This window comes from Caenorhabditis elegans, chromosome II (assembly GCF_000002985.6).
Source record: "Caenorhabditis elegans chromosome II".
Lineage (NCBI taxonomy): Eukaryota > Metazoa > Nematoda > Chromadorea > Rhabditida > Rhabditidae > Caenorhabditis > Caenorhabditis elegans.
This window is the reverse complement of record NC_003280.10, coordinates 13191243-13215992: the sequence shown is the minus strand read 5'-3', so window position 1 is coordinate 13215992 and position 24750 is coordinate 13191243. Positions and strand designations below refer to the sequence as shown.

General features: G+C 37.8%; 2 protein-coding genes and 1 non-coding gene across 4 annotated transcripts; 1 reads left to right on the top strand and 2 right to left on the bottom strand.

Moving 5' to 3' along the window:
• Positions 1 to 286: 286 nt before the first annotated feature.
• Positions 287 to 15828, bottom strand: btf-1 (BTAF (TBP-associated factor) homolog). The gene is made up of 15 exons (NM_064401.8): positions 15694 to 15828; positions 15216 to 15320; positions 14968 to 15162; positions 13885 to 14150; positions 12559 to 12775; positions 10846 to 11453; positions 9983 to 10276; positions 8514 to 8966; positions 7553 to 7952; positions 7426 to 7503; positions 5468 to 6348; positions 3001 to 3135; positions 2197 to 2947; positions 705 to 1045; positions 287 to 656 (listed from the first exon to the last, which is right to left on the bottom strand). Exons 1-15 carry the CDS (start codon positions 15820 to 15822, stop codon positions 560 to 562), a joined length of 4950 nt encoding a protein of 1649 aa, NP_496802.2. The 5' UTR covers positions 15823 to 15828; the 3' UTR covers positions 287 to 559.
• A 451-nt stretch (positions 15829 to 16279) lies between these two features.
• lec-1 lies at positions 16280 to 20444 on the bottom strand. Of its 2 annotated transcripts, none has more exons than NM_001393217.1 (3): positions 20388 to 20444; positions 17384 to 17959; positions 16280 to 16751 (listed from the first exon to the last, which is right to left on the bottom strand). In NM_001393217.1, exons 1-3 carry the CDS (start codon positions 20412 to 20414, stop codon positions 16515 to 16517), a joined length of 840 nt encoding a protein of 279 aa, NP_001379224.1. In that variant the 5' UTR covers positions 20415 to 20444; the 3' UTR covers positions 16280 to 16514. The 2 variants fall into 2 exon arrangements, with proteins under 2 accessions (NP_001379224.1, NP_001022405.1); NM_001027234.4 differs by lacking the exon at positions 20388 to 20444 and adding an exon at positions 18840 to 19047.
• A 1708-nt stretch (positions 20445 to 22152) lies between these two features.
• Positions 22153 to 22297, top strand: W09H1.7. Its single transcript, NR_051826.1, has one exon. It is a non-coding gene; the product is annotated as an Unclassified non-coding RNA W09H1.7 (non-coding RNA).
• Positions 22298 to 24750: the final 2453 nt, after the last annotated feature.

The following is a 24750-nucleotide window of genomic DNA, read 5'->3' as shown; positions in this document are numbered from 1 at the left end:
CCTTTAAAGAGTACTGTAACTTCAAACTTCGCTGCTGCGGAATTAATTCAATTTTTCAAAGATTTTCTCACGATTTTCAAAAAATTTTAATTAAAAATACGTTTTTGTTTTTAAAAACTATGAAAAATCGACAGTACTCGTTAAAGGCGCATATATTTTTAAGCTGAAGAAAAATTTGTCGCGTCGAGACCGTTCACCATAGTTTTTGCACAAAAATGATGGCGATATTAAAAAATTAACCGAAAATAAAAACGGAATCCAATTCAATTCTTCTCAATACATTTTCTAATCAATTAATATTTTATTTCACAACTAGAGAGAGCATCTGAAAAAAATGTTGCAGATTTCAAAAACTAGAGGAACAAGGGAAAGATGAGAAAAATTGAACCCATAAAAAAACGAAAAAACGGTGGAAAAATCGGTAATACCTAATAATAATTATGATATTTGATAAAAGAAATTTCAAGAAAATTCTAAAACAAAAATGAGTAGAATATGCAGAAACGAACATGATACTCGTGTGGAAATTTAGAAAAATGATACAGATTATGAATGTTTTTTAGGTGTTTCGGAGGAAGCTGTCCACTTGGAAATCGTCATATTGACTCTCGTCCCACATACTTGCCAAATCGACTTCTTCGGGAGCTCCGGTGGATCTGAAATTATGGTATTTTAAAGAAAAGTCATATATGGTAAAAACCAACTTTTTACTCTTCTTCGCTGCCGGCTCACCACCGCCAGGCTTCTTCTTGGCTTCATCTCCATCCAACGTGAACATATTCATCAATTCTCCCGTCTCCATTGTCATCATTGATGTATTATCGGCACCGATCAAAGCCTGGGCCGTATTCAGCTTGAACTTTGCCAGGCTCATCACCTTCTCCTCGACTGTTCCCTGTGTGATGAGCCGATATACGTTGACATTTCGAGTTTGGCCGAGACGATGAGCACGATCGATGGCTTGAAGATCCTTCATCGGGTTCCAGTCGTGGTCCAGGAAGATTACGGTATCCGCTCCGGTTAGGTTCAGACCAACTCCACCGACCTGAACAAAAATTTTCGGGGTCTTACTGAACTTTTTGAATTTTTATATTTCGGTTTTTAAATTTAATTTTTTGCGAGAAAAAAAAACGAAATTCAATTTCAAAAAATCTGTCTTTTTAATGACTAAATTTTATTATTTTTTATTGGAAAAGAAAAAAAATTGGGTTTCACTGAAATTTTTGCACTTTTTTTTAATTTGTCAGAAATTTACAAAAAAAAAACATTTGTTCGTTTTAACAAAAAATTTGGGCAAAGAAAAACTTTTAAGTTTATTTAATTTCTGAAAACCTGCGAGAATTTTGGAGAATTTTGAATCTTTTTTTGAATTGTATTTTTTTTTGTTAAAAAAATTGTAGAAAATTCGAAAAACTTGAAAGATTGTTTTTTCTAAATATTTTTCGTATTTGCAAAATTTTCTAACAAAATAATTTTAAAAAATCTAAAAGTCATTTTTCCAGCAAAAAAATGACTCGGAGATTTTTAAAAAATTATTTTATCTTGAAATTTCACCTTTTTTTGACAAATTTTTAGCGAAATTCCTTTTTTTTTACTTTTTAAAAGTTGATATTTTATTAAATAAATTTTTTGAAGCTTTTTTTTGAAAACTTGAAAAACTTGAAATTTTAATTGTTTAAAAACTGATTTTAGTATTGTGTATCTAAAAAATAATTTTTTCCAGAAAAAATTGCTTTGAGATTTTTTTTTTTGGAAAAACAAATTTTTGAGAAAAAAACGAATTTTCTATTTTTTTTAAATTTTTTAAAATTTGATATTTTATTAAATACATTTTTTATAATCTAGAAAATTTGAAAAACTTGAAATTTTCAAGTTTTAAAGTTTTTTTTTCAATTTTTTAAAGTTGATATTTTGTTGATGAAACACTGAACGATTTTTTTTTGAAAATATCACTTTTTTCGTAATTTTTCTTTGGAAAATTTTCAGCAAAATCCGTTTTGAATTGAATTTTATGTGAAAAATTTCATTTTAAAAGTTGAAATTTTAATAACTAAAATGTAACTAGTTTTTTTCAATTTTTCAAAAAAAATTTTTGAAAAAACGTGACTCCAAAATTGAGATTTTCCGTCCGTGAAACCGCGTTGTTTTTTGTCAATTTTTTCTCCGATAATATTTTATTTCGTAAATCTTTCTTACATGTGTCGTCAGAATCAACACATCAATCGTCTTATCCTCATTGAAGCGGTTGACCATTTTCATGCGATCCCCTGCCGGAACACTTCCATCAAGGACCAGATGCGACACAACACTTCCGAATTCTCCACTTTTCAAAGCATCAGAGACCAGCTTTGCCGAAGTCTTCCATTGGCAGAAAATCAGAGCTCGATGACCTGAAGCCACCAATCCTCCAAGATCTTCCGGCTGCTCAACCTCTTCATCTGGATTCTTGCAAATTTCACATTCAATGAGAAGTTGCTTCAAGGCTTCCATTTTTCCAGACTTCGCAGCCAACGCCTTCGATAGAATGTACTGAGGTGCTCCGATCTTCGCCAGCGTGTCATGAACAAGCTTCGTGTGATCCGTCAGCTTCCGAAGTGTGATCAGTGTGACAAGGCTTGACAGACCAACATCTTCCTGCGAAGATGTACACCTATCCACCACAAATCGATAAATCTCCTTTTGATCTTCAGTGAGCTCACATTCATAGTCTTGTACATTCTTTTCCGGGAGCTCTTTGAGCACTTCCGTCTTCAAGCGACGCATCACAAATGGTAGGACCAGCTTGTGAAGCTGTGATATAGCTGCTGAGCCGGCTTTCAAGTCGGCTTCATTCGCCTTTGGCAATCTGCATTTCATGATCTTTTTGAGAAATTGACTTCGAAATTGTTTTTCTGAACCGAGATATCCTGGCATTAGCCATGCGAACAGTGACCAAAGATCGGCGGGTCTGAAAAAAATTTTTAAAATCTTTTTTCGAGTCGAGAAAATGATAAAACTTACGAATTTTGAACAGGAGTTCCAGACAAGATTAGGCGACTTTTGCCGACAAGCTGACTCGCAAACTTCCAGGCTCGTAGCTTCGAATTTCGCATCACGTGGCCTTCGTCAAGTACGATGTAGTTCCAGACACGATCCCTGGAATAAAATCGGAGTAATAAATATTATGATGTTTCTCGAAATTTCTGAAGAAAAATTTAAAAATTTAAAATACAGTGTCAGTTTTTCAGAATTTTTTTTCGAAAGTTTAAGTTTTAAAGTTTTTTTTTTGAGTTTTTCGAAAATATCAAAATTTAATTTTAATTTTTCAAAATTATTGGAAATTTTTTTTTGAATAAAATTTCATTTAAATAAAATTTTTCAAAGAAAAACATCAGTTTCAATTTTTAAAAATTTTTGAATTTTTTTAAAATTTTAGTTTTAAAGTTTTTTTTTTTTGAATTATTTAAAAAAATTAAATTTTAATTCTACAAAATGATTTGTTTTCCCCAAGACGATAAGAGAAACGCAAATTACGGCGCGAGCAACGAAACAATCTTAAAGGCGCACAGATTTTAAGCGGCGAAGGGTCTCGACGCGAACAACACCCAAGGAGGGTTTTGAGCCGCGCGGCAAATCATTCTACGAGTGTTAGGTCCCACCCTCCCACCCTGTGGGAAAAGGCGGAAACAAAGAAAATCGGAGTAAGAGTGCTTAATTTTTACAGACGGTGCCATGAAGCAATTCTTCGAACAACTGGAATCGCTAGCTCAATCGAGGGATCTCCAACGACTGCTCGACACACTAAAAGAAGCTCCAGTGAAAGCCAAAGCTAATTCTACAGTGAAAGCCTATCTGGAAGCTAATAGAAGAAGACTGATGTGGGCAAACAATGTGCATCTTCCCCGAGATGAACGTGGAACGCTAATGTACTTAGCATACAGAGCTTCGTCGGCAGGAAGTGGTGCTCTCGCGAGGGACGTTGCAGCTTTTCAATGGACGAACGAGCCCCTCTCCACTCGCAAACAGGCTAGCCACGGATTTGATAAAATCGAAGAAACGGCAAGAGTGCACCGTGAGACGTCCACCGACCGAAATTAGAAGAGGGCAAATCCAGAAGATCATTGCAACGATTTCGTCGGACGATCCAGCATCCGAGAGAGATGCGCTGATGACGGTACTATCATTTGAAGCATTGTTGAGACGCTCGGAGGCAGCGGAACTGAAGTGGTCGGACGTAGTGAGAACAGGAAACCGTCTTGAAATTCGTATTCGTTTTGCCAAGAATGACCAAATGGGATTGGGAAGGACGACGTTTTTAGAATACGGAGACGGTTCGGACCTCGACCTACTCTTCAGTCGCTGGAAAGCCAGATGGTTCGGACTATCAGACTCCGCAATATCATCAAACACGAAAAAGACGTTCCTGAGAGCCGGCATTTCTGATGCCTCACACCATTCGTTGAGACGAGGAGCAGCAAATACACTGATGGAAGAAGGCTTGTCCTTCGAAGAAATCCAAGCCAAGGGACGCTGGAGGTCAAGCTCAGGACTGGCACGTTATCTGAAGGACTCGCCGGAGGCACAAGGTCTACACCCCAACGGGAACAGAGCGTAGCTCATAATTGTCCGTTTTTCGTGCTCCAATTAGCTAATATGCCTTTATGCCTAATATGTTCGTTGTTACCAGTTGTTTTTTGTTTTTTGTTCACTAACCACCACACCATCTTATTAATTATTGCTCTTATTTCGAATTCGAATGGCTCCTCCCCCACATTATACGGTACCCGATACTCAAAATCCCCATTTTTGTCATAACCCTTCGTTAGTAATTTTCCCTAATATGTTTCTCTCCTTGTTCTCAGCATAATCATGTTGGTCTCACTTTTTAAGCTTCTTAAGCTTAAGCTTCACCATATCATATCACATTTATTCCACCTATATCAACACTCAAAAACCAATAAATCTGTACAATTTTTAACAAAATATTCGTTTTAGTAATTTGATTTTGATGAGAAGGAGTTTTCCAGTAACTTGTTTCCGGTTGTTTCGATGAGGATTGAGGGAAAACTTTTTCTCCCGACACGAATGGGGAGGGAGAATTAAAGAAACAAATAATTGATTAAACTTCAGTTTCGATTTTTCGTTAATTATACAGATTTACTCTGAAAAAAAACATTGAATTTTCAAAATAACTTTTAAAAAAGTTAATTAATTTTCAAAAATGTTAAAATTTTTCGAAATTTTTCAAAAAAATTTAAAAATTAAAATAGTCCTACTTGTTTCAACTTTTAAAAAATACTGAAATTAAAAAAAAACCTAGCTTTTGCGTTAAAACAATTTCAAATTGAAATTTTAGTTTCATTTGTTCAAAATTAATTAAAGTTTTTCGAAAATTTCAATGAAAATGATTCAAAACTACAAAATAAAATTTTTAATTAATTTTTACTCATTTTTTCCGTTTTTCCAATAAAAAAACCGAATCCCTCACATCATATACGCAGTTTTGAGCTCATCATACGCAATAACACAAATCTCGGCTCCATGACATCTCGTCAAATTTTTCGAAGCCGGAACTCGTTGCGGAAAGAATCGATTCCACTCGAGACACCAATGATCTACCAGAGTCCGTGGGCACACGATTAGCGAACATCGGTGGAACTCGCTCATCTCATCCCTATCAACCGACAGAGCAATGGAGCACATCGTTTGAAGAGTCTTTCCGAGACCCATGTCATCGGCGAGAATTCCGTGCAATCCATAAGTTCGTAAGAATCGGATCCATGTGATTCCTTCCAACTGGTATTCTCTGAGCATAGAAGTATCGAATCCTCCACGAATATCTGCTCGGATCACACGTGGCAAGCTGCTCGGCGAGCCGAGAACATTAATGAAATTCGAGTACTCTGATTTCTTCGCCAAAAGCTCTTGGCTCATTCCTTCGATGGAAAAGTCCGGATTTTCCAGAGTGATGACAGGGATCAGACGACGGAATGCTTCTCCAGCAGCATCTCTGACAGTCTCACATTGATCAGCGAGCAGTGGAAAGATCACAGGAGCCAGTAGAGTCGCCCAACCATTCAAATAACGAGTATCCATCATGCAGAGACGGAGAAAAACTTCGACTGCCGACAGCCTAGAGTTGACATTATCAAGATCTTTCGATAGAACGACGAGTCGATTGTAGCACTTTGAAAGGGTATCTCCACAGGATGACTTGAAAAAAGTCTCGATAGCTTTAGCAAAGGCATATCGAATCGCTGGATCTTCACTTGGAACCAGGGAAAATATTTTATCGGCTGATTGATCGGAGAGACGGGATCCAACTCGATTCCAGAGACTGTTGTGGAGTTCGAGACGAGTCAGGAAGGTCTGAAAGTATTCCACAGCTGATGGATTCGGAGATTTCAGCTACAGAAGATCGGAAGATCGGAAGCCAACAATGGAAGAGGATACTGATCTTCCATTGCTGAGATTTCAGGATCCGCCAGTGGTAGATCATAATCCAACTGTGGAAAATCAGACTCCACCTATGAAGTCCGACTCCGTAGGAGAAATATGATCTTCCATAGCTGAGACTTCAGGATCAGGCAGTGGTAGATCAAAATCCACCTATAGAAGATCAGGCTCCACCTATGAAGTCTACCTGGTGGTCTTGGACTCCGTAGAAGGAATATGATATTCCACAGGTGGAATCCGATCTTCAGATCTTCCACAGCTGAAAGTTCAGAATCCGCCAGTGGTAGATCATAATCTATCCATGGAAGATCCGTTGCGGACTCCATAGGTGGGACCTGATCTTCCATAGCTGAAAGTTCAGAATCCACCTATGGAAGATCAGATTCTATCGAAAAATCTGGCATTCTCAAACTCTATTGAACTTGTGATCTTTCATAAGTGGGTCATAATCAACCATGAGTGGGTGAATTTCGATCTTTCAGCTGTAGAAGATCGGATTCCACCTATCAGGATCATAACCACCAGCTTCTGATCTTCCATAGGTGGAAACCGATCTTCATATCTTCCGTAGCCGAGATTTCAGAATCCACCGGTGGTAGATCATAATCTATCGGATTCTGAACATTCAGCTATGGAAGATCTGAAGATCGGATGTTACCTATGGAAGATCAGAATCTGGTAGCCATGAACCTCATTGGTGGAATCCGATCTTCCGACCTTCCATAGCTGAATGTTCAGAATCCGATAGATTATGATCTACCACCGGTGGATTCTGAACTCTCAGAAGATCTGAAAATCGGATGTCACCAATGAGGATCATAACCACCAGCTTCTGATCTTCCATGGCTGGCATCCGATATCCCGATCTTCCATAGCTGAATGTTCAGAATCCGATAGATTATGATCTACCACCGACGGACTCTGAAGTTTCCGAAGATCTGAAGATCGGATTCCACTTGAATTCCGATCTTCCGATCTTTCATAGCATACATTCAGATCCACATCTTCGCTCAAATCAAAGTGGCAGTAGAACTCGGCGAGTTGGCTAGCATTGAATTGGCAGAGGATCTGGAAATGGCAATTTTATTAAAAAAAAATAACTAAAAATTCCGAATACATTCAAAAAGAGCTCCGCATTCCGACTCTCGGCAGATATCATTCCACTGCTCTCCTCGAATCCATCATCCGTCTCCTTTCCCCATATTCGACGCATACTTATGATCGTCGTTGTCCAGGGCTCCAGGGCTCCAGGGCTTGAAGCTCCGAGTTTTGGCATTCGAATCGGGCAACCCGAAAACGATTCAAAAGCCTTCGCAAACACTTTCACATAGGGACGAGGATTTCGAGACCAGCTGAACATGACCAGAAGCGGTACGGCACCACGGAACACTTCTGAAGCCATCGCGTCGTTTTCTTCGGTTTGCATTGTTTCGACGATCGGACGGATTTGAGGTGTCAGTTTTTCGGGTGCATTTCCAAAATAGAAGAGGGTGGAGGAGAGGAGGGCGTTGATGCGGCTGAAAATTATTGGGGTGGGCGGCGAAAAAGGCAATAAGGAAATTTCAATTCTGGCGGCACTTTGCCGATTTGCCGGAAATTTTAATTCCGGTGGAAACATTGATACGCATCCGCGTACGATTTTAAAAATTCGGCAAATTTTCTTTTTTTCTTTGAGAAAACAAGAATCGAAAAAAAAAATTTTGCCGATTGAAATTGAAATTCTCAAATTTCCAAAAAAAAAGTGCAAAACCACAATTTGCCGAAAATTTTTGGCAATTACCGTTTTTCCGGCAAACTCTGAAATTTGCAGATTTTTCGAAAATTTAAAATCCGGCAATTTGTCGGTTTGCCGATTTTCCGGAAATTTCAATTCCGGAAATTTTCCCGAAATTTCAAATCCGGCAATTTCCCCGAATTTTCAATTCCGGCAATTTGGCGGTTTGCCGGAAATTTCAATTCCGGCAATTTGGTGGTTTGCCGGAAATTTCAATTCCGGCAATTTGCCGTTTTTCCCGAAATTTCAATATCGGCAAACCGCCGTTTTACCGGAAATTAAAAATCCGGCAATTTCCCCTTACATTCCATTCGACTTGATATTCATCTTCGCATTCTCAATTGATCTACACAGCGTATTATATCTCGAATCAATCGATTCTCGTTGTTTTTCAGTCTTCAAATTGGGCCGGACTATAGAATAGGCCGCCTTGCTGACATCTTCCGGTGATTCTCCACGAGCTTCGGCGCTAGTTCGATCGAATCCTCGTACAACACAATATTCGATGAATTCATTGCAATCTTTTGTCAGACCCATTACTATCGTCGTCATCTCATCATACTGTTTTCCGGGTCCTCGAACAATTCCGTCGGCCAGCTGAATAATTGTGAGTGGCGGAGGTTTTTCGAGAGTTTTAGCAGTTATTCCACTTCTATAAAGAGCTGCCCACTCGTTGACGATTATTGAAACTCCGAGATTGTGCATTATACTTTTTGATTGGAAGAATGGAATGAAGAGCAGTTGAACTGCAATATCTCTGAAAAAATTAATATTTGAAAAATCGGAAAACGAACTTTTTTTTTTAATTGTTATGTTTTTTCTCATATTTTTTCGATTATTTTTCGGAAAATCGAAAAATGTCGTTGTTCGATTTTTAAAATTAAAAAAAAAAATTCCATAAACTCCAATTTTGTAGTTTTTTGTTAAAAATTTTTTTTTTACATTGAAAAATTTAAATTTATACGAAAAGTTCCGTTTTTTAGGAAAAAATAGCCGAAAATTTGTACTAATATTAGTAAAAATGGCAAAATAAAAAAAAAAAACCAAGAAGTGGGTGGAGTCTATTATTGATTTTTCGGTTTCTCGATTTTACTTTTTTCCATAATTTTTGGTCATTTTTCTATTTATTCAATTAAATTTCTTTTTTTTTACATAAAATTGTTATTTTAAATTTTTTCACCATTTTTTACAGTTTTTTCAGAAAAAATCGCATAGTTTTTAAAATTTCTCGCCATTTTTTGTAAAAATTTTTTTTTTTTTTTGGAAAAAAATCTGAAAATTTGTTTTAAAAATTTTTAAACCAAAAAATCAGCGGAGCCTATTATTGATTTTTCGATGTTTCTTTTTTTCGGAAAAATTATATATTTTTTTCAATAAATTTCTGTCATTTTTCTATTTATTCGATCAAATTGCTTATTTTCCACATAAAATTCTGATTTTAATTTTTTCCAAAATTTTTTACAGTTTTTCTCAGAAAAATCGCATAATTTTAATATTTCTCGCATTTTTTATTTTTTGTAAAAAATTTTTTTTTTACTTTGAATTAAAATTTACTTGAACCCCTATCTTGGTCGTTTTTGATAGGAAATTTTCAATTTTTTCATTTATTCAATTAAATTTCGTCCTTTTCACATAAAATTCTTATTTTGAATTTTTTTCCAAATTTTTTAACGGTTTTTTTTCAGAAAAATCGCATAGTTTTCACAATATTTCGATGATTAGGCTCCGGACCCCTATCTTGGTCGTTTTCGGAATGTTTTGTTTAAAACGAACATTCTCTGTCCCTGAATCTCTCCATCAGATTCATACAGCGCTTCCAGAATGATAGCCAAAAATTTGGCGCACAAAATTTTCCGTGTAAGATACACTTTATCCTTTTCTTTTTCTCCAAGAAATCGCATTTCTTCTGAGCACATCAACTCTGTCGGCGAGCTTCGGTTACTCGAGATTCCGTCGACGTCACACGCGAAAACGTCGATTTGTGGATTTCGGTGATCTAGCAGTAAGCATCCTAACCAGTTTCCAATCTTCTGACTCACAAGGCCATTTTCGATTAGAAGATCTTGTCTGAAATTGGAAATTATTTGTGTGTTTTCTAGTCGGCTTTTCGATTAAAATTGTTTTTTTTTCCGATTTTTCAAAATTTAGCATAAAATTTCGGTAATTTTTTAAAGAAATTATTTAAAAAAATTTAATCATATTTTATTTTAAATTTTCTGAACATTTTTTTTTTTGATTTTTCAGTTTCGTGAAATTGAAAAATTCTACTTTTTTCGTTTTTCGATTTTTAAAAATTCAAAAATTCAAAAATTTTAGTTTTGCAATTTTAAAAAATTTGAAAATTTTAGATTTTTCAAAATGAAAAATCGAAATTTTCGTTTTTAGATTATTAGAAATTTGAATACTTTGGTTTTTCAATTTTTTAAAATTCGAAAATTTTAATTTAAAAAAAAATTTTAATTGAAAAATCGAAAATTTTCGTTTTTCGATTTTTTTTTATTCAAAAATTTTAAAATTTTAGTTTTTTTTTAAATTTTAAATTGAAAAATCGGAAATTTTAGTTTTCCAAATTAAAAAAAAAATTCGAAAAATCTAAAAATTTAGGTTTTTCGATTTAAAAAAATTCAAAAACTCACCTATAACATTTAAAAATCTTGCTAAACGTGATAAATGTTTTCTCTAAAAAGAGCAACGAATCGGCGGGCGGTGCAAATAAAAGAATCCTGTACAACTGTTTGATAATTATAAAAACATCTTCAGCAGACAGCTTATTACTCTGCGGTCTCTCAATATCCGCTTCCAGTAGCTGAACAATCTTCTCACATCGAACCGGAAAAGCTGCATCGATCGTTGAACAGATCGTCAGCAAGCTCTCCCGACTAATCCCCACGTGCTGATTCCACCGCAACCAGAGCTCCACTATCTCCAGTAGATCTATACAAAGAGCATCGAGACCGGCTCGCAGCTGCTCTTTTGCTGCTTCCAAATCCAGAAGCTTCCAAACGTGGCTCATTACTTTCTCCACAAGTTGGCTCATCTCTTCTTGCGGGATTTCTTTATTTGATAGTATTGAAGCAAGCGTCTTTACTGCGCATCCTGTGACGTCATCAACTGAATCGTCAAGTGATTGAATTACTAGGTTGAAGCATTGATTGAATGTTTTTTGGTGCTCGGTGCCATCGTTTCGGGCGATTGCAAAGTAGTATTTGAGAATTAGAAGTCCAGATTGGCGGATGTTCCAGTTCTGAAAATATTTATAAAGGGTTTAAAATAAGTTATTCGTAGCTTTAAAATACTCGAAATCAGCCCAAAGTGCTAAATTTAAATTTTTTTTGATGAATTTTCGCGGTTTTTTGTGAACGTCCGCTTTTTCTGCGATTTTTCACCTTTTTTCTTGTGCTTTTTCACATTTCTCCGGTGATTTTTCACATTTTTCCGGTGATTTTTCACATTTTTCCGGTGATTTTTCGCTTTTTTCCAGTGATTTTTCGCATTTTTCTGTGTGATTTTTCACTTTTTCTTGCGATTTTTACGATTTTCCTAGTTATTCTTGAATTTTTTGGCCGATTTTTCACCTTTTTTCTTGTGCTTTTTCACTTTTCTCCGCTGATTTGTTTGTTACTTTTTTCCAGTAATTTTTCACTTTTTTCCGGTGATTTTTCACTTTTTTCTTGAAATTTTTGGATTCTTTCTGGTGATTTTTTAATTTTTTCGGTGATTTTTTACTTCTCTTGGTGATTTTCCACTTTTTCCCCGGTGATTTTTCGCTTTTTTCGCTAAAAATGAGTGATTTTAGCAAAAATCTCGAATTTTGACCATTTTTCTGTGTCGCATCTGATTTTCAGATTTTCCCCGCTGATTTTCCGGTGATTTTGAATTTTTTGGGCAATTTTCTCCTTTTTTTCGGTGATTTTTCACTTTTTCTTGTAATTTTTCTTCTTTTTTTCCAGTGATTTTTCACTTTTTTCAGTGATTTTTCTTTCTTTTATTCCGGTGATTTTTCAATTTTCCGGTAGTCTTTCGATTTTTCCTGGTGATTTTTGACTTTTCATCAAACTTTTAAGCTACTGTAAACATTCTGAGCACTTTTAATATTACATACACGCGAAATTTTGCGCAAAAAATACGGTACCCGGTCTCGGCACGACAATTTTTTTTAATGTGAAAGGGTATGCGCCTTTAAAGAGTACTGTAATTTCAACCTTTGCGAAATTTTCGTCGATTTTTCAAAATATATTTTCGCATTAAAAATTTTTTTTTGGAGCACTTTTGGAGCAAAAAGAGCAAAATTCTCATTTTTTTTATCTAAAAAAATTTTTTTAAATCAATTTTTTCAACTAAAAATTCACTTTTTCTCCTGGCGTCCTGACCATCTGCACGACAATCTCTAGAACCACCTCCCGTCGCTTTTCATCCGTATTTCGAAGCATGTGGACGAGAGCTTGAGCACATTGCTCTCTAACCGGAGCCGTCGCATTTCTGCCAGAGATGAAATCATTGAACTTGTCGAGAATGAGCACATGGATCAGTAGATAGAGTATTGTGTCGATTAGCTCATAGGATAATCTGAAATTTGGAAAAAAAAGATAGATTTTTTAATTTTTTAAAAATAAAATTCTTCAAACGTGGAGTAGAGTCCAGGGAATAACTATAAAAAAAATTTTAAAGATAATTTAATTTTTTTGAATGATTCTTAACTTTTTCAAAAATCTAAGAAACGGCCGAATTAAAAAATTTTAATTCCCGCGCAAGTGAGTGACGTCATTTTCGTGTTTTCTCACATGGTCAGATTGTCTCATTTCGGTTTGATCTACGTAGATCTACAAAAAATGCGGGAGAAGAGACGCAGAGTTCTCAACTGATTGTCACATTTTTTCGGGCAAAAAAATTTCCCGCATTTTTGTAGATCAAACAGTAATTGGACAACCTCGCACCACGGGTTTTCTGGCTAAATTCTTCAGTTTTTTAAAAATTATTTTTACTTCTATATTTTTTCCTGCAAAAAAATTGTAAATAAATGTTTAAAAAAACCTTCAATGCGTCTGACAAATTTTCAGACGGTGTTTAAAATCCAATACATAAGGAAAAAATCAGGAAAAACGGGTAAAATTAGTCAGAAAACGCGAAATTGTCGAAATAAGGTTATTGATTTGCGCGGGAAATCAAATTTAATTAGGCAGTTATTACGGGAACACAATATTCGGAGAATGCGTATTGCACAACATATTTGACGCGCAAAATATCTCGTAGCGAAAACTACAGTAATTCTTTAAATGACTACTGTAGCGTTTGTGTCGAATTACGAAAATGATTTATTAATCGATGAAATATTTTTTTTTTAAACACAAAAATAATTTTGAAAAAGACGAAAAACCTACAAAAAATTCAGAATCGCTGTAATTTTTCGAAAGAAATTCATTTCAAACTCGAGCTCGTAAATCGACACAAGCGCTACAGTAGTAATTTAACGGATTACTGTAGTTTTCGCTACAAGATATTTTGCGCGTCAAATATGTTGTGCAATACGCGTTCTCAGAATTTTGTGTTCCCGTATTGTTGTTTTTTTTCAAAATTGAAAAAATCATTTTATTTTTTTTGTTTAAATTCTGCCTTTAAAATAAAAGTTAGATTTTTTCAATAAAATTCTTCAAATCCCAAAAAATCCTGCCAAGTACCTGTCATAAGAAGTAGAAGCAATCTGACAAATAGCAATCGCACCGCCATGCCTTGCGTACCATTGTTTCTCGGCTACCAAATTCACTAATTCCCTTAAAACCTTCAAAAACTTCTTTTGCCTTTCAATTCCATCATCACAATTGCCATTTTCTTCATCAAAAATCTCAATTTTCGTGACCACCTCATCCAATTCTTTACTAGTTGATGGTTGATCTGGTTCCGAGATTCCTTGATGCAAAAATTCGTCGTCGCTGAGGAATTTTGTCTGAAATGAAAATTTAATGTTCAACGTTTTCTTAATAATCTCTTTCAGGGGTGAGCGGCAATTGTACATTGTTTCGGCAAAACCGGCAAATCCGCAATTTTCGCCTTTTTTGCCGATTTTCCAGAAGTTTTCAAATCCGGCAATTTGCCGTTTTGCCGGAAATTTCAATTTTTAATTTCAATTCGGGCAAATTGCCGATTTCCCGGAAATTTTTCGATTTTCCACGAATTGCCGGTTTGTCGATTTGCCAAAAGTTTTCAAATCCGGCATATTGCCGGAATTTGAAATTTCCGGCAAATCGGCATATTGCCGGAATTTGAAATTTCCGGCAAATCGGCATATTGCCGGAATTTGAAATTTCCGGCAAATGACCGATTTGCCAGTATTCAATTTCGGTAGTTTGCCGTTTTGCCGGGAATTTCCAGTTTTAATATTTTCAATTTCAAAGCAATTTCAATTTTAATTTCGGCAAGTTACCGGTTTATCGATTTGCCGGAAAATTTCAGTTTCGGCATTTCGCCGATTTGCCAGAATTTTTCAATTCCGGCAATTCGGCAATTTTTCTTCGATTTTTTCTAAAAAATTGAAAAAAATGACTTTCTGGGTTCCAAATTCGAATTTTCATGGGTTAGAAACCGAAAACTCAGAAAACCCCAAATTTTTGCAAGAAAAACGTACTAAAATTTTAGCTAAAATCCAAATTTTCTCAAAAAACTTTGTGAAAAATTGAAAAAAAAATTGACTTTTAAGCAAATCTGGGCGCCAGATTCGTTTTTTTTTGGTTTTTTCCCCAGAAAACTGCCGGAAAAATCGATACCGAGCTTATTCCGGTGGCCCGATTGTATTCAAGGTGTTGATCTACAATTTCCCGCTGTTTCTGATTATTTCCTCGATCTTTTTCCGACTTTTTCAGTGCCGACTCATCATCACTTAACAGTGGCTTGAACGATCGTAAAACGTTCATCACAACGATGCTTCTGACATTTTCCGATACCGATGAGTCTTCTTCATTCTGAAAAATCGATTTTTTTAAAGAATTTCATAACTCAAAAAGCTCAGAAAAACCTTCAATCGTTCGAATTCTGGAGCATTCTGAAGTGTCGCCTGCAACGCTTTTCCAGCAGATACTCGTGTCTCCCAGAGTTGAGATGCCGCGTGTTTTTTGAGACTCTGAAATTAAGATTATTTATATATTTAAAGTATTTAAAAAAGATAAACCCCTGAAAAAAGTGAAAAAATCACTGAAAATGAGTGAAAAATCACCGGAAAAAAGCGAGCTTATATGTTTTTTTCACTCGAAATATCGAAAATTAATTATAAAATTCAGTATTTCTGGGGCATTTTGAGTATTTTAAACGAAGACTAACGGTTTTTGAGTCTAAACCGTTAGTACACCTTCAAAATACTCAAAATAACCCAAAAATACTGAATTTTATAATTAATATTCGGCATTTCGAGGGAAAAAAATATATAAACTCGCTTTTCACCCGTGATTTTTTACTTTTTCTTGTGATTTAAAAAAAATATATATTAATTAACCAACATTTTTCACGTCTTCACTTAAAATTGACAATTTCCCGAACGCAGCGGCCGCTTCATTTCGAACATTCGGATTTTTCGCTTCGAGTAGAGGGTCAAGCTGAAGAAGACGAGCCGACGTGTCGGCGCTCATCGGAAACTGAAAATTTTCAATTTTTCCGGCTTATTTGAGAGAAAAAACAGCGAAAAATGCATTTAAATCCAAAAATCCAAAAAAAAATGGGAGACACCACGCATTCCAGGGAACAAAAATCCTGAGGAAAACTTTAGAAACCCGAGTTTATAGCAGGATTATTCAGGATTATTCAAGATTTCGAGCTTCACATTATACATTATAATAATTATTGATTTAACAATAAGAAGAAAACTAAATTTTGTAGGCAAACCTGATGGGAAACACGCGCGGTTTTCACGATTCGACTTCCGTGCAATTTGTAGTGACTCGAGGAAAACGCGCTCTCCTGGACAAAAACGGCGGTACTTTCAAATATAGTTTTTTCGAGTTTTCGCTTACTTTTCGCGTTTTTTTCGCAGAACTTTTCATGATGATCCGCTTTCAAAATATGAAACCTGAAATGACAACGAGAAAATCTGCTATCCAATTTTATTAAAATACAATGTGGGGGGTGAGAAAAGATACAAAAAGAAAAACGCGGGATTACAGTTCAGTTGCCGGTGCGAAATAATAGAGAAATGATTCTTTTTGGGGGGGGGGGGGGGGGAGAGGGGCAGTAGACTTTTGGAAGATTGATCAGTGAGAGAGAGAGAAATGGGAGAGCTGGATAACAGAAGAAAGAGGGGGAACAGGGGATATCAATACATAATTTATTGGATTTGAATTCCAGACAGCTCAATGTCTCCAGAGATCTGAAGCCCGGCAATGTCGTGTGGATCGGCGCGGTGAGCGAACGAGATGTAGCGTTCTCCGTTGACGAACACCTGGAACGCGTACTCCTCGTTTTGGATGACCAAGTCGAAGCCGACTCCCTTCTCGAATGGGTTCTTTCCCTCGCGCTCCTCATTTCCCCATTCGTTGGCGGCAAGAGAGTTGCGGATGACGTGCTGGAAGAAAGGAAATAAAGAATTTGGTCAAATTTCTATTGAAATCGATTTTTTTTTGTCCTTTCACCAATTTTACCAATAGAAATAGACACATGCAAAACTTTTGTGTCTCATAAAATTGTTTGTTGAAGAGCGCCATATTTGCCCAAATGTAGCAAACAAAATGCGGGTCTTTTTGTGTATGTGTGTGTGAGGCACCACAGAAAGGAGAACAGGTGAACAAGGAGAACACAGAAACCACACCCATTTTTCCGTGCCGCAAGTTTTCCGCAAATTTTGAGGCACCACGTTTTCAGGATCTGGGGCACCGTGCCAACTGCGGTTTTTGCAGTTTTCTCTCGCTGAAAAACGAAACAACGATACTCCGATATGACGCGTCGCGTGTTGTTTAGCGTTCAGAATAATGTTTTTTTGAAATAAAAACTTTTGGAAAACGCTAAACAACACGCATAACATCGGAGCATCGTTGTTTCGTTTTTCATCGAGAGAAAACTGCAAAAACCGCAGTTGGTACGGTTCCAGATCCTGAAAATGTGGTGCCTCTCGCGGCACGGAAAAATGGACGTGGTTCCTGTTCTCCTTTGTCGTGGTTCTCCTTTCTGTGGTGCCTCGTGGCATATATCAACCCTTACCTTCTCATCGAAACGTGGGTTGAAGTGGAACGAGATGTCTCCATTCTTGCGGAGAAGGTTGACGTGGAAGCGCTTGGCCTTCTTCTCAACGGTTCCAAAGACGAGGAGGCTCTTTCCGACTGGAAGTCCGTTGGCGAGTCCGCTCTCGTATGGTACTGGGTAGTACTTTCCTCCCCAGTGAACGTGGTTCAAGTAGAGATCTCCGTCAATCGAGAGGTGAGAGATTGAGGAGAGTGGCAGACGGTGCTCGTAGTCCTTGAACTCCTTGTGGTCGACGATGATCTGGAAGCGATCGTCGTGAGCACGGATGCGAATGTCGAACGAGTCTCCCTTCTTGATTGGGTTCGACTTGCGCTCTTCCTTTCCCCATTCTCCATTCGAGAACGAGTTGAGCACAATTTTGCCCTCATCGAAGCGGACAGAGACGTGGAGTGGCACATCGTTTCCGGAGAAATCCGCGGTCTTCGAGTGAAGGTTGATGGTGAAGCGTTGCGACTCGTCGATCGTCGATCCCTTGACGATGAGCGTCTGTCCGGGCTCGAACTTCTCCTGGAGCACTGAGCGGTATGGTACTGGCTGAAAAATTTAAAAATTTTAATTTTTTAAAAAATTAATTGGATTATTACGGGAACACATTTTTCTGATAATGCGTACTGCACAACATATTTGACGCGCAAAATATCTCGTAGCGAAAACTACAGTAACTCCTTAAATGCCTACTGTAGCGCTTGTGAAATGCCGTAAATCGACACACAAGCGCTACAGTAGTCATGTAATGAACAATGAACTACTGTAGTTTTCGCTACGAGATATTTTGCGCGTCAAATATGTCGCGCGATACGCATTCTCAGAATTTTGTGTTTCGGTAATAGATTTATAAGTAGAGTTTTCTAGAACCATTTCTTCTTCCATATGCCATTTTAAAATGTTCAGTAGGGTAATCATGTAGAAATATATGCTGGGGGGGGGGGGGGACCTCGCGTGTCACACACTGGTGAACAGAATAAGCGAGCAAGAAGCGAGACCCGAAAAAGCGGAAGAGCTGTTATCCAATCTGCATCCACCAATCTTCGCGCTCCCCAGACTTTCATACAGCTGACGACGACAAAAAATGCCTTTTCTACATTGTCTAGTTGCTTTCTATTTTTTAGCTCCATTTTGCTCCATTTTGCACAAAATTTTGTTGTGATGTGCCGCCGAGCAAACACACCAGAAATATGGCGGGAATCTCGAATGTTGATAATGGAACCGAAGGTGTGGGCGAGCAGATAACGAGAGGAATGTGTCACTTTAGTGGCAACCAACAAACTTGGAATGCTCTCCATTTTCGAGCTGGTGTCAGAATGTCCCATGTCAGTTTGATCTCCGAAAAGTTGCAGGAGAAAAAATTCCCGCTTTTTTTTGTAGATCAAACATGGGACAGCCTGACACCCCCATGTATAGAGGCATGCTTTACCTTGTTCTGCTCGTACCAGCGAAGGAATTGAGGAGTGGAAGACATTAGTGTAAAGAGTTGAGCTGAGGAAAACTGAAAGCGATCGTTCAGGACGCGAGTCAAACGAAGAACTGACGACCGGTAAACAGTTTCAACAAAAGCTGAGAGTGTGAGAGGAGAGAGAAACCAGACAGTTGAACAGTCATAACATTCGCAAGCGCCGCCCAATATTGAGTCAGAGAGAGCATGGAATTATGGGAGGGTGACAGCATGTGCGCGAGGCGACATTGAAATGTTTCTTTTTGTGCATCTGTCTGTGTCTCCGACTTCTCGTACAGTCTCTCGCATACGACTTCTCGCCATGATTCATCGTGTCGTTGTAGGCGAAGAAAACAGTGAAATTGAAAAAAGGAACGGAACTTTCTGGAGAGGAAGAGATCGATAATGAGTGTTGGTACAGTTTTCAGCTCGAAATTTTTTTTGTATGATTTGTTGAAACTCAAACAACAAAAGTTTTCGGAGCAAAATCCATGCTCAATATTTGCGTCTTCGCATTACTGTTTACCGCATTTCGAGTCTGGGCGTCACGTGCAAACTTCAACTTCAAAGGCTCGAAATGCACTTCAAAAACCAGGGGGTGGGCGGCAAACGATTTTTTTCCGGCAAATCGGCAAATTGCCGGAATTGAAATTTCCGGCAAATCGGAAAATTGCCGGAATTGAAATTTGCGGAAAATCGGAAAATTGCCGGAATTGAAATTTCCGGCAAACCGGCAATTGCCGCCCACCCCTGCTTCAAACGTTGAAAAGGTGTTGCACAACTAGGGCCAAGGCGAGAAAAAATGTGGCATTGATCTTAGGCAGGTTCTCATGGTGTACTAGTGTTTTGTCCAAATTGCCAAATTGCCAAACTGCCATTTGTTGTTCTATATTCGAGAAAAAGGAGGTTACTACTCGTCGGAAGATTTTCAAGAAGGCACAAGACATCGAAGAGAAAGGACATTCATGATGAGACACGGCTTAACATAGAAGACTGCAGAAGCAATTTGAAATTCGAGTGGTAAGCATCTTAAAGATCAACTGGAAATTGTTTCAAGCTGGAAAAAAGAGATTAAAAATGCCTTTTGAGCTTTTGATGGAAACATTTTGGTCTCACTTTAGCTGAAGACGTTTCTAAATTCGAAGCTTTTCAACCTGATTCTGTAGAATTGCTGCAAACTGGACGTTATGCAAAAATCGTTTCTTTAAAATTGTTCACTTAACGATCAATCATCAGTGTCAAGAACTACAATTTCGAAATCAACTATCAACAAATATATTTTTTGCGGCGTCTGATCTTCCTTCTGATTCAACACGTAGTAGTAGTAGTCCAAACATCGGTGGTGAACTATAGAGGTGACACTTACAGAAACGGGCAAATTCTCCAAAAGTTTCTGTCCTTTCTTTTTCATTATTTCTTACGCTTGACTGGGGCCGCCGCCGCACTTTCATCACCCCCGTACTGATACGGTTTTTTTTCTATTCTTTTCTTTTTTGTTGTTGTTACAACACCGTTAGAAACGAAACTCACGTAGGACTTTGGCTCTTCGGCGGACATTTTTTGCTGGTGGTGGCTTTTCGGTGGTTCCTGAAATTAAAATTGAATTTTAAAAACATGATTATTTAGAAGAAGAAGATGAAAAAGCGAGAAAATTTCCGACGACGACGACGACAATGGCAATAAAAGTGTGGTCTCTGGGCGCAATAGAGAGAGAGAGAGAGAAGGGCAGGAGAGACGCAGCATTTCGTAAATAAAGTCCGAGAGACAACAGACGTGTAAACAAGAGACAAAAGAGCACAGAACGTGTGTGAGAGATGCAGGAAAATTTTGTGTGTGTGTGTGAGAAATGACGCTCTCTCTCTCTCTGAAGAAGAAGAAGAAGAAGAAACCATGGTGATAAAATTGTGAGAAAATATGGGAGGGGAGAAGAGATTTGTTTATGATGAGGTGGTGACACATTTATGATTGAATTTGAATACATATTCTTTCTAGGCTTTTATGAGGTACTGTATATAGGCGGTTTATGTCAATATTTGAGCAAGAATTTCAAAATTTTTCTTAAAGGTTCTAAAGTTAATTAGAATTTAAAAAAGTTCAATTTAAAAATTTGTGAGTGGGCGACAAACGAGTTTTTTCCGGCAAATCGGCAAATTGTCGGAATTTGAAAGTTCCGGCAAATCGGCCAGCCGGCAAATCGCAGAATTTGCCGGAATACCAAAAATGAAAATTTCCGGCAAATCGGCAAAGTGCCGGAATGACAATTTCCGGCCAATCGGCAAATCGGCAAATTGCCAAAATGAAAATTTCTGGCAAATTGGGAATTTGCCGGAATTGACAATCTCCGACCAATCGGCACATCGGCAATTTGCCAAAATGAAAATGTCCGCCAAATCGCCAAATTTGCCGGAAAACCAAAAAAGAAAATTTCCGGCAAAACGGGAAACCGGCAATTTGTCGGAATTGTCAATTTTCGGCAAATCGGCAATTTGCCGGAACTGAAAATTTCAGGTAAATCGCCGAATTCGCCGGAAAACTAAAAATGAAAATTTCCGGCAAATTGTCGGAATTGACGATTCCGGCAAATTGTCGGAATTGGCGATTCCGGCAAATCGGCAAATCGCCGAAATTGAAAATTTCCGGCAAATTGGCAATTTACCAAAATGAACATTTCCGGCAAACCAGCAAATTGCCGAAATAGGCAATTTTCGCCAAATCGGCAAATTGTGGGAATTGACAATTTCCGGCAAATCGGCAAATTCCCGGAATTGAAAATTTCGGGCAAACCGGCAATTTGCCGAATTTGTCGACAAAAAATGGAAATTGCCGCCCACATATGATTAAGTCGCATTGAATATGCAAGAAAAATTCTGCGCCAAGGACAAGTTGGCAGCATTTCAGATTATAAGAACATTTGGGGTATTTTTCCAAAATGTAAACTTTTTTTGAAAAAAAATTCTGTCTTTTTTTTTGGCAAAAATGGCTTTTTTTTTTGGTTTTTCAAGTGGCTTTTGTGAAGAACACAAACCTCGAAAAACGCAACAAATTTGAAACTTTCGTCTTTTTTTTTGTTTGAAACTCAATACGAAGCGCCTAATCGAAAGAGAAAAATAATCCAATGAGTTTAGTTTCTCGAGAGAGCCCAAGTGTTCATTTTTTCCTTCTCAAGTGCAGATGTTTGCTATGTCACAGTGTCTCATAAATAGAGAAACACTATCGAAAAAGCGCGACACATGTGGTATCCATCTGGTTGAAATCGGGAATACTTTGAAATGTTGCCTTGGCCTCAGCCACACGACACACCCAAATTTCGATTCATTTGGCTTCGCTCGCTCGTGTGTATTGTGAAACCAAAAGTTGGAAAACGTTTCAAACATCAAAAATGGATGCGAATAAGCGTGTGTGTGTGTGTGCGCGCACGAGTATCAAGTGAAATGTGGCGGGAAATCCCGCGTCCTCCACCTCATGTCACACAATTATACTTTTTCATCGAAAAGTTTGAAGAGTACTACTACGTTCTGCCTTATTCGGAATGTGTGGAACGGAACTATCGGGACTAAACCAGGGGTGGAAAACTGCCGGTTTGCCGGAAATTTTCAATTCTGGCAATTTTTGCCGGTTTGCCGGAAATTTTCAAATACGGCAATTTGCCGGTTTGCCGGAAATTTTCAAATACGGTAATTTGCCGGTTTACCGATTTGCCGGAAATTTTCAATTATGGCAATTCGCCGGTTTGCCGGAATTTTTCAATTCCGGCAATTTGCCGATTTCTCAAAAATTTAAAATCCAGCACTTGCCGATTTGCCGGAAATTTTCAATTCTGGCAATTTGTGCCGGTTTGCCGGAAATTTTCAAATACGGCAATTTGCAGGTTTACCGATTTGCCGGAAATTTTCAATTATGGCAATTCGCCGGTTTGCCGGAATTTTTCAATTCTGGCAAATTGCCGATTTGCCGGAAATTTTCAATTCCGGCAAATTGCCGATTTGCCGGAAATTTTCAATTCCGGCAAATTGCCGATTTGCCGGAAATTTTCATTTTTGGTTTTCGGCGAATTCGGCATTTTGTCGGAAATTTTCAATTATGGCAATTCGCCGGTTTGCCGGAAATTTTCAATTCTGGCAAATTGCCGATTTGCCGGAAATTTTCAATTCCGGCAAATTGCCGATTTGCCGGAAATTTTCAATTCCGGCAAATTGCCGATTTGCCGGAAATTTTCAATTCTGGCAATTTGCCGATTTGCCGGAAATTTTCATTTTTGGTTTTCGGCGAATTCGGCATTTTGTCGGAAATTTTCAATTCCGGCAATTTGTGCCGATTTGCCGGAAATTTTCAATTATGGCAATTCGCCGGTTTGCCGGAAATTTTCAATTCTGGCAAATTGCCGATTTGCCGGAAATTTTCAATTCCGGCAAATTGCAGATTTGCCGGAAATTTTCAATTCTGGCAATTTGCCGATTTGCCGGAAATTTTCATTTTTGGTTTTCGGCGAATTCGGCATTTTGTCGGAAATTTTCAATTCCGGCAATTTGTGCCGATTTGCCGGAAATTTTCAATTATGGCAATTCGCCGGTTTGCCGGAAATTTTCAATTCTGGCAAATTGCCGATTTGCCGGAAATTTTCAATTCCGGCAAATTGCAGATTTGCCGGAAATTTTCAATTCTGGCAATTTGCCGATTTGCCGGAAATTTTCATTTTTGGTTTTCGGCGAATTCGGCATTTCGTCGGAAATTTTCAATTCCGGCAATTTGCGAGTGTCCGGAAATTTTCAATTCTGGCAATTTGCCGATTTGCCGGAAATTTTCATTTTTGGTTTTCGGCGAATTCGGCATTTTGTCGGAAATTTTCAATTCCGGCAATTTGTGCCGATTTGCCGGAAATTTTCAATTATGGCAATTCGCCGGTTTGCCGGAAATTTTCAATTCTGGCAAATTGCCGATTTGCCGGAAATTTTCAATTCCGGCAAATTGCAGATTTGCCGGAAATTTTCAATTCTGGCAATTTGCCGATTTGCCGGAAATTTTCATTTTTGGTTTTCGGCGAATTCGGCATTTTGTCGGAAATTTTCAATTCCGGCAATTTGTGCCGATTTGCCGGAAATTTTCAATTATGGCAATTCGCCGGTTTGCCGGAAATTTTCAATTCTGGCAAATTGCCGATTTGCCGGAAATTTTCAATTCCGGCAAATTGCAGATTTGCCGGAAATTTTCAATTCTGGCAATTTGCCGATTTGCCGGAAATTTTCATTTTTGGTTTTCGGCGAATTCGGCATTTCGTCGGAAATTTTCAATTCCGGCAATTTGCGAGTGTCCGGAAATTTTCAATTCTGGCAATTTGCCGATTTGCCGGAAATTTTCATTTTTGGTTTTCGGCGAATTCGGCATTTTGTCGGAAATTTTCAATTCCGGCAATTTGTGCCGATTTGCCGGAAATTTTCAATTCCGGCAAATTGCAGATTTGCCGGAAATTTTCAATTCTGGCAATTTGCCGATTTGCCGGAAATTTTCATTTTTGGTTTTCGGCGAATTCGGCATTTTGTCGGAAATTTTCAATTCCGGCAATTTGCGAGTGTCCGGAAATTTTCATTTGGTAAATTGCCGATATGCCAGAAATTATAAATTTTGGCTTTCAATTCCGGAAATTTGCCGGAAGTTTTAAATTCCAGCAATTTGCCGATTTGCCGGAAATTTTCAATTCCGGCAATTTGCCGGTTTGCCGGAAAAAATCGTTCCATGGACCGAACTGAAGCAAAAAATGTACAAAAATGTGGCGTTACGAGATGAAAAGGCCGTTGGGGGGTATTTTCTGAAGTGTTCTCCATCGCTTTTATCGTCGAATAATGGGTGGGCGGGGTGCCGAACTGTTTCTCTTCTTCTTATTTTTCCTTCAGCATCT

Coding starts and splice junctions, on each gene's coding strand:
- btf-1 (NM_064401.8), bottom strand. CDS start 15,822: ATGAGCGCCGACACGTCGGCTCGTCTTCTTCAGCTTGACCCTCTACTC. Junction 15,163..15,215: donor CAGAATTCGAACGATTGAAG/GTTTTTCTGAGC, acceptor TCGATTTTTCAG/AATGAAGAAGACTCATCGGT. Junction 7,953..8,513: donor AATATCAAGTCGAATGGAAT/GTAAGGGGAAAT, acceptor AATAATTTTCAG/CCGCATCAACGCCCTCCTCT.
- lec-1 (NM_001027234.4), bottom strand. CDS start 18,884: ATGTCTTCCACTCCTCAATTCCTTCGCTGGTACGAGCAGAACAAG. Junction 17,960..18,839: donor GCTGGTACGAGCAGAACAAG/GTAAAGCATGCC, acceptor TAAATTTTTCAG/CCAGTACCATACCGCTCAGT. Junction 16,752..17,383: donor ACCCACGTTTCGATGAGAAG/GTAAGGGTTGAT, acceptor CCTTTCTTCCAG/CACGTCATCCGCAACTCTCT.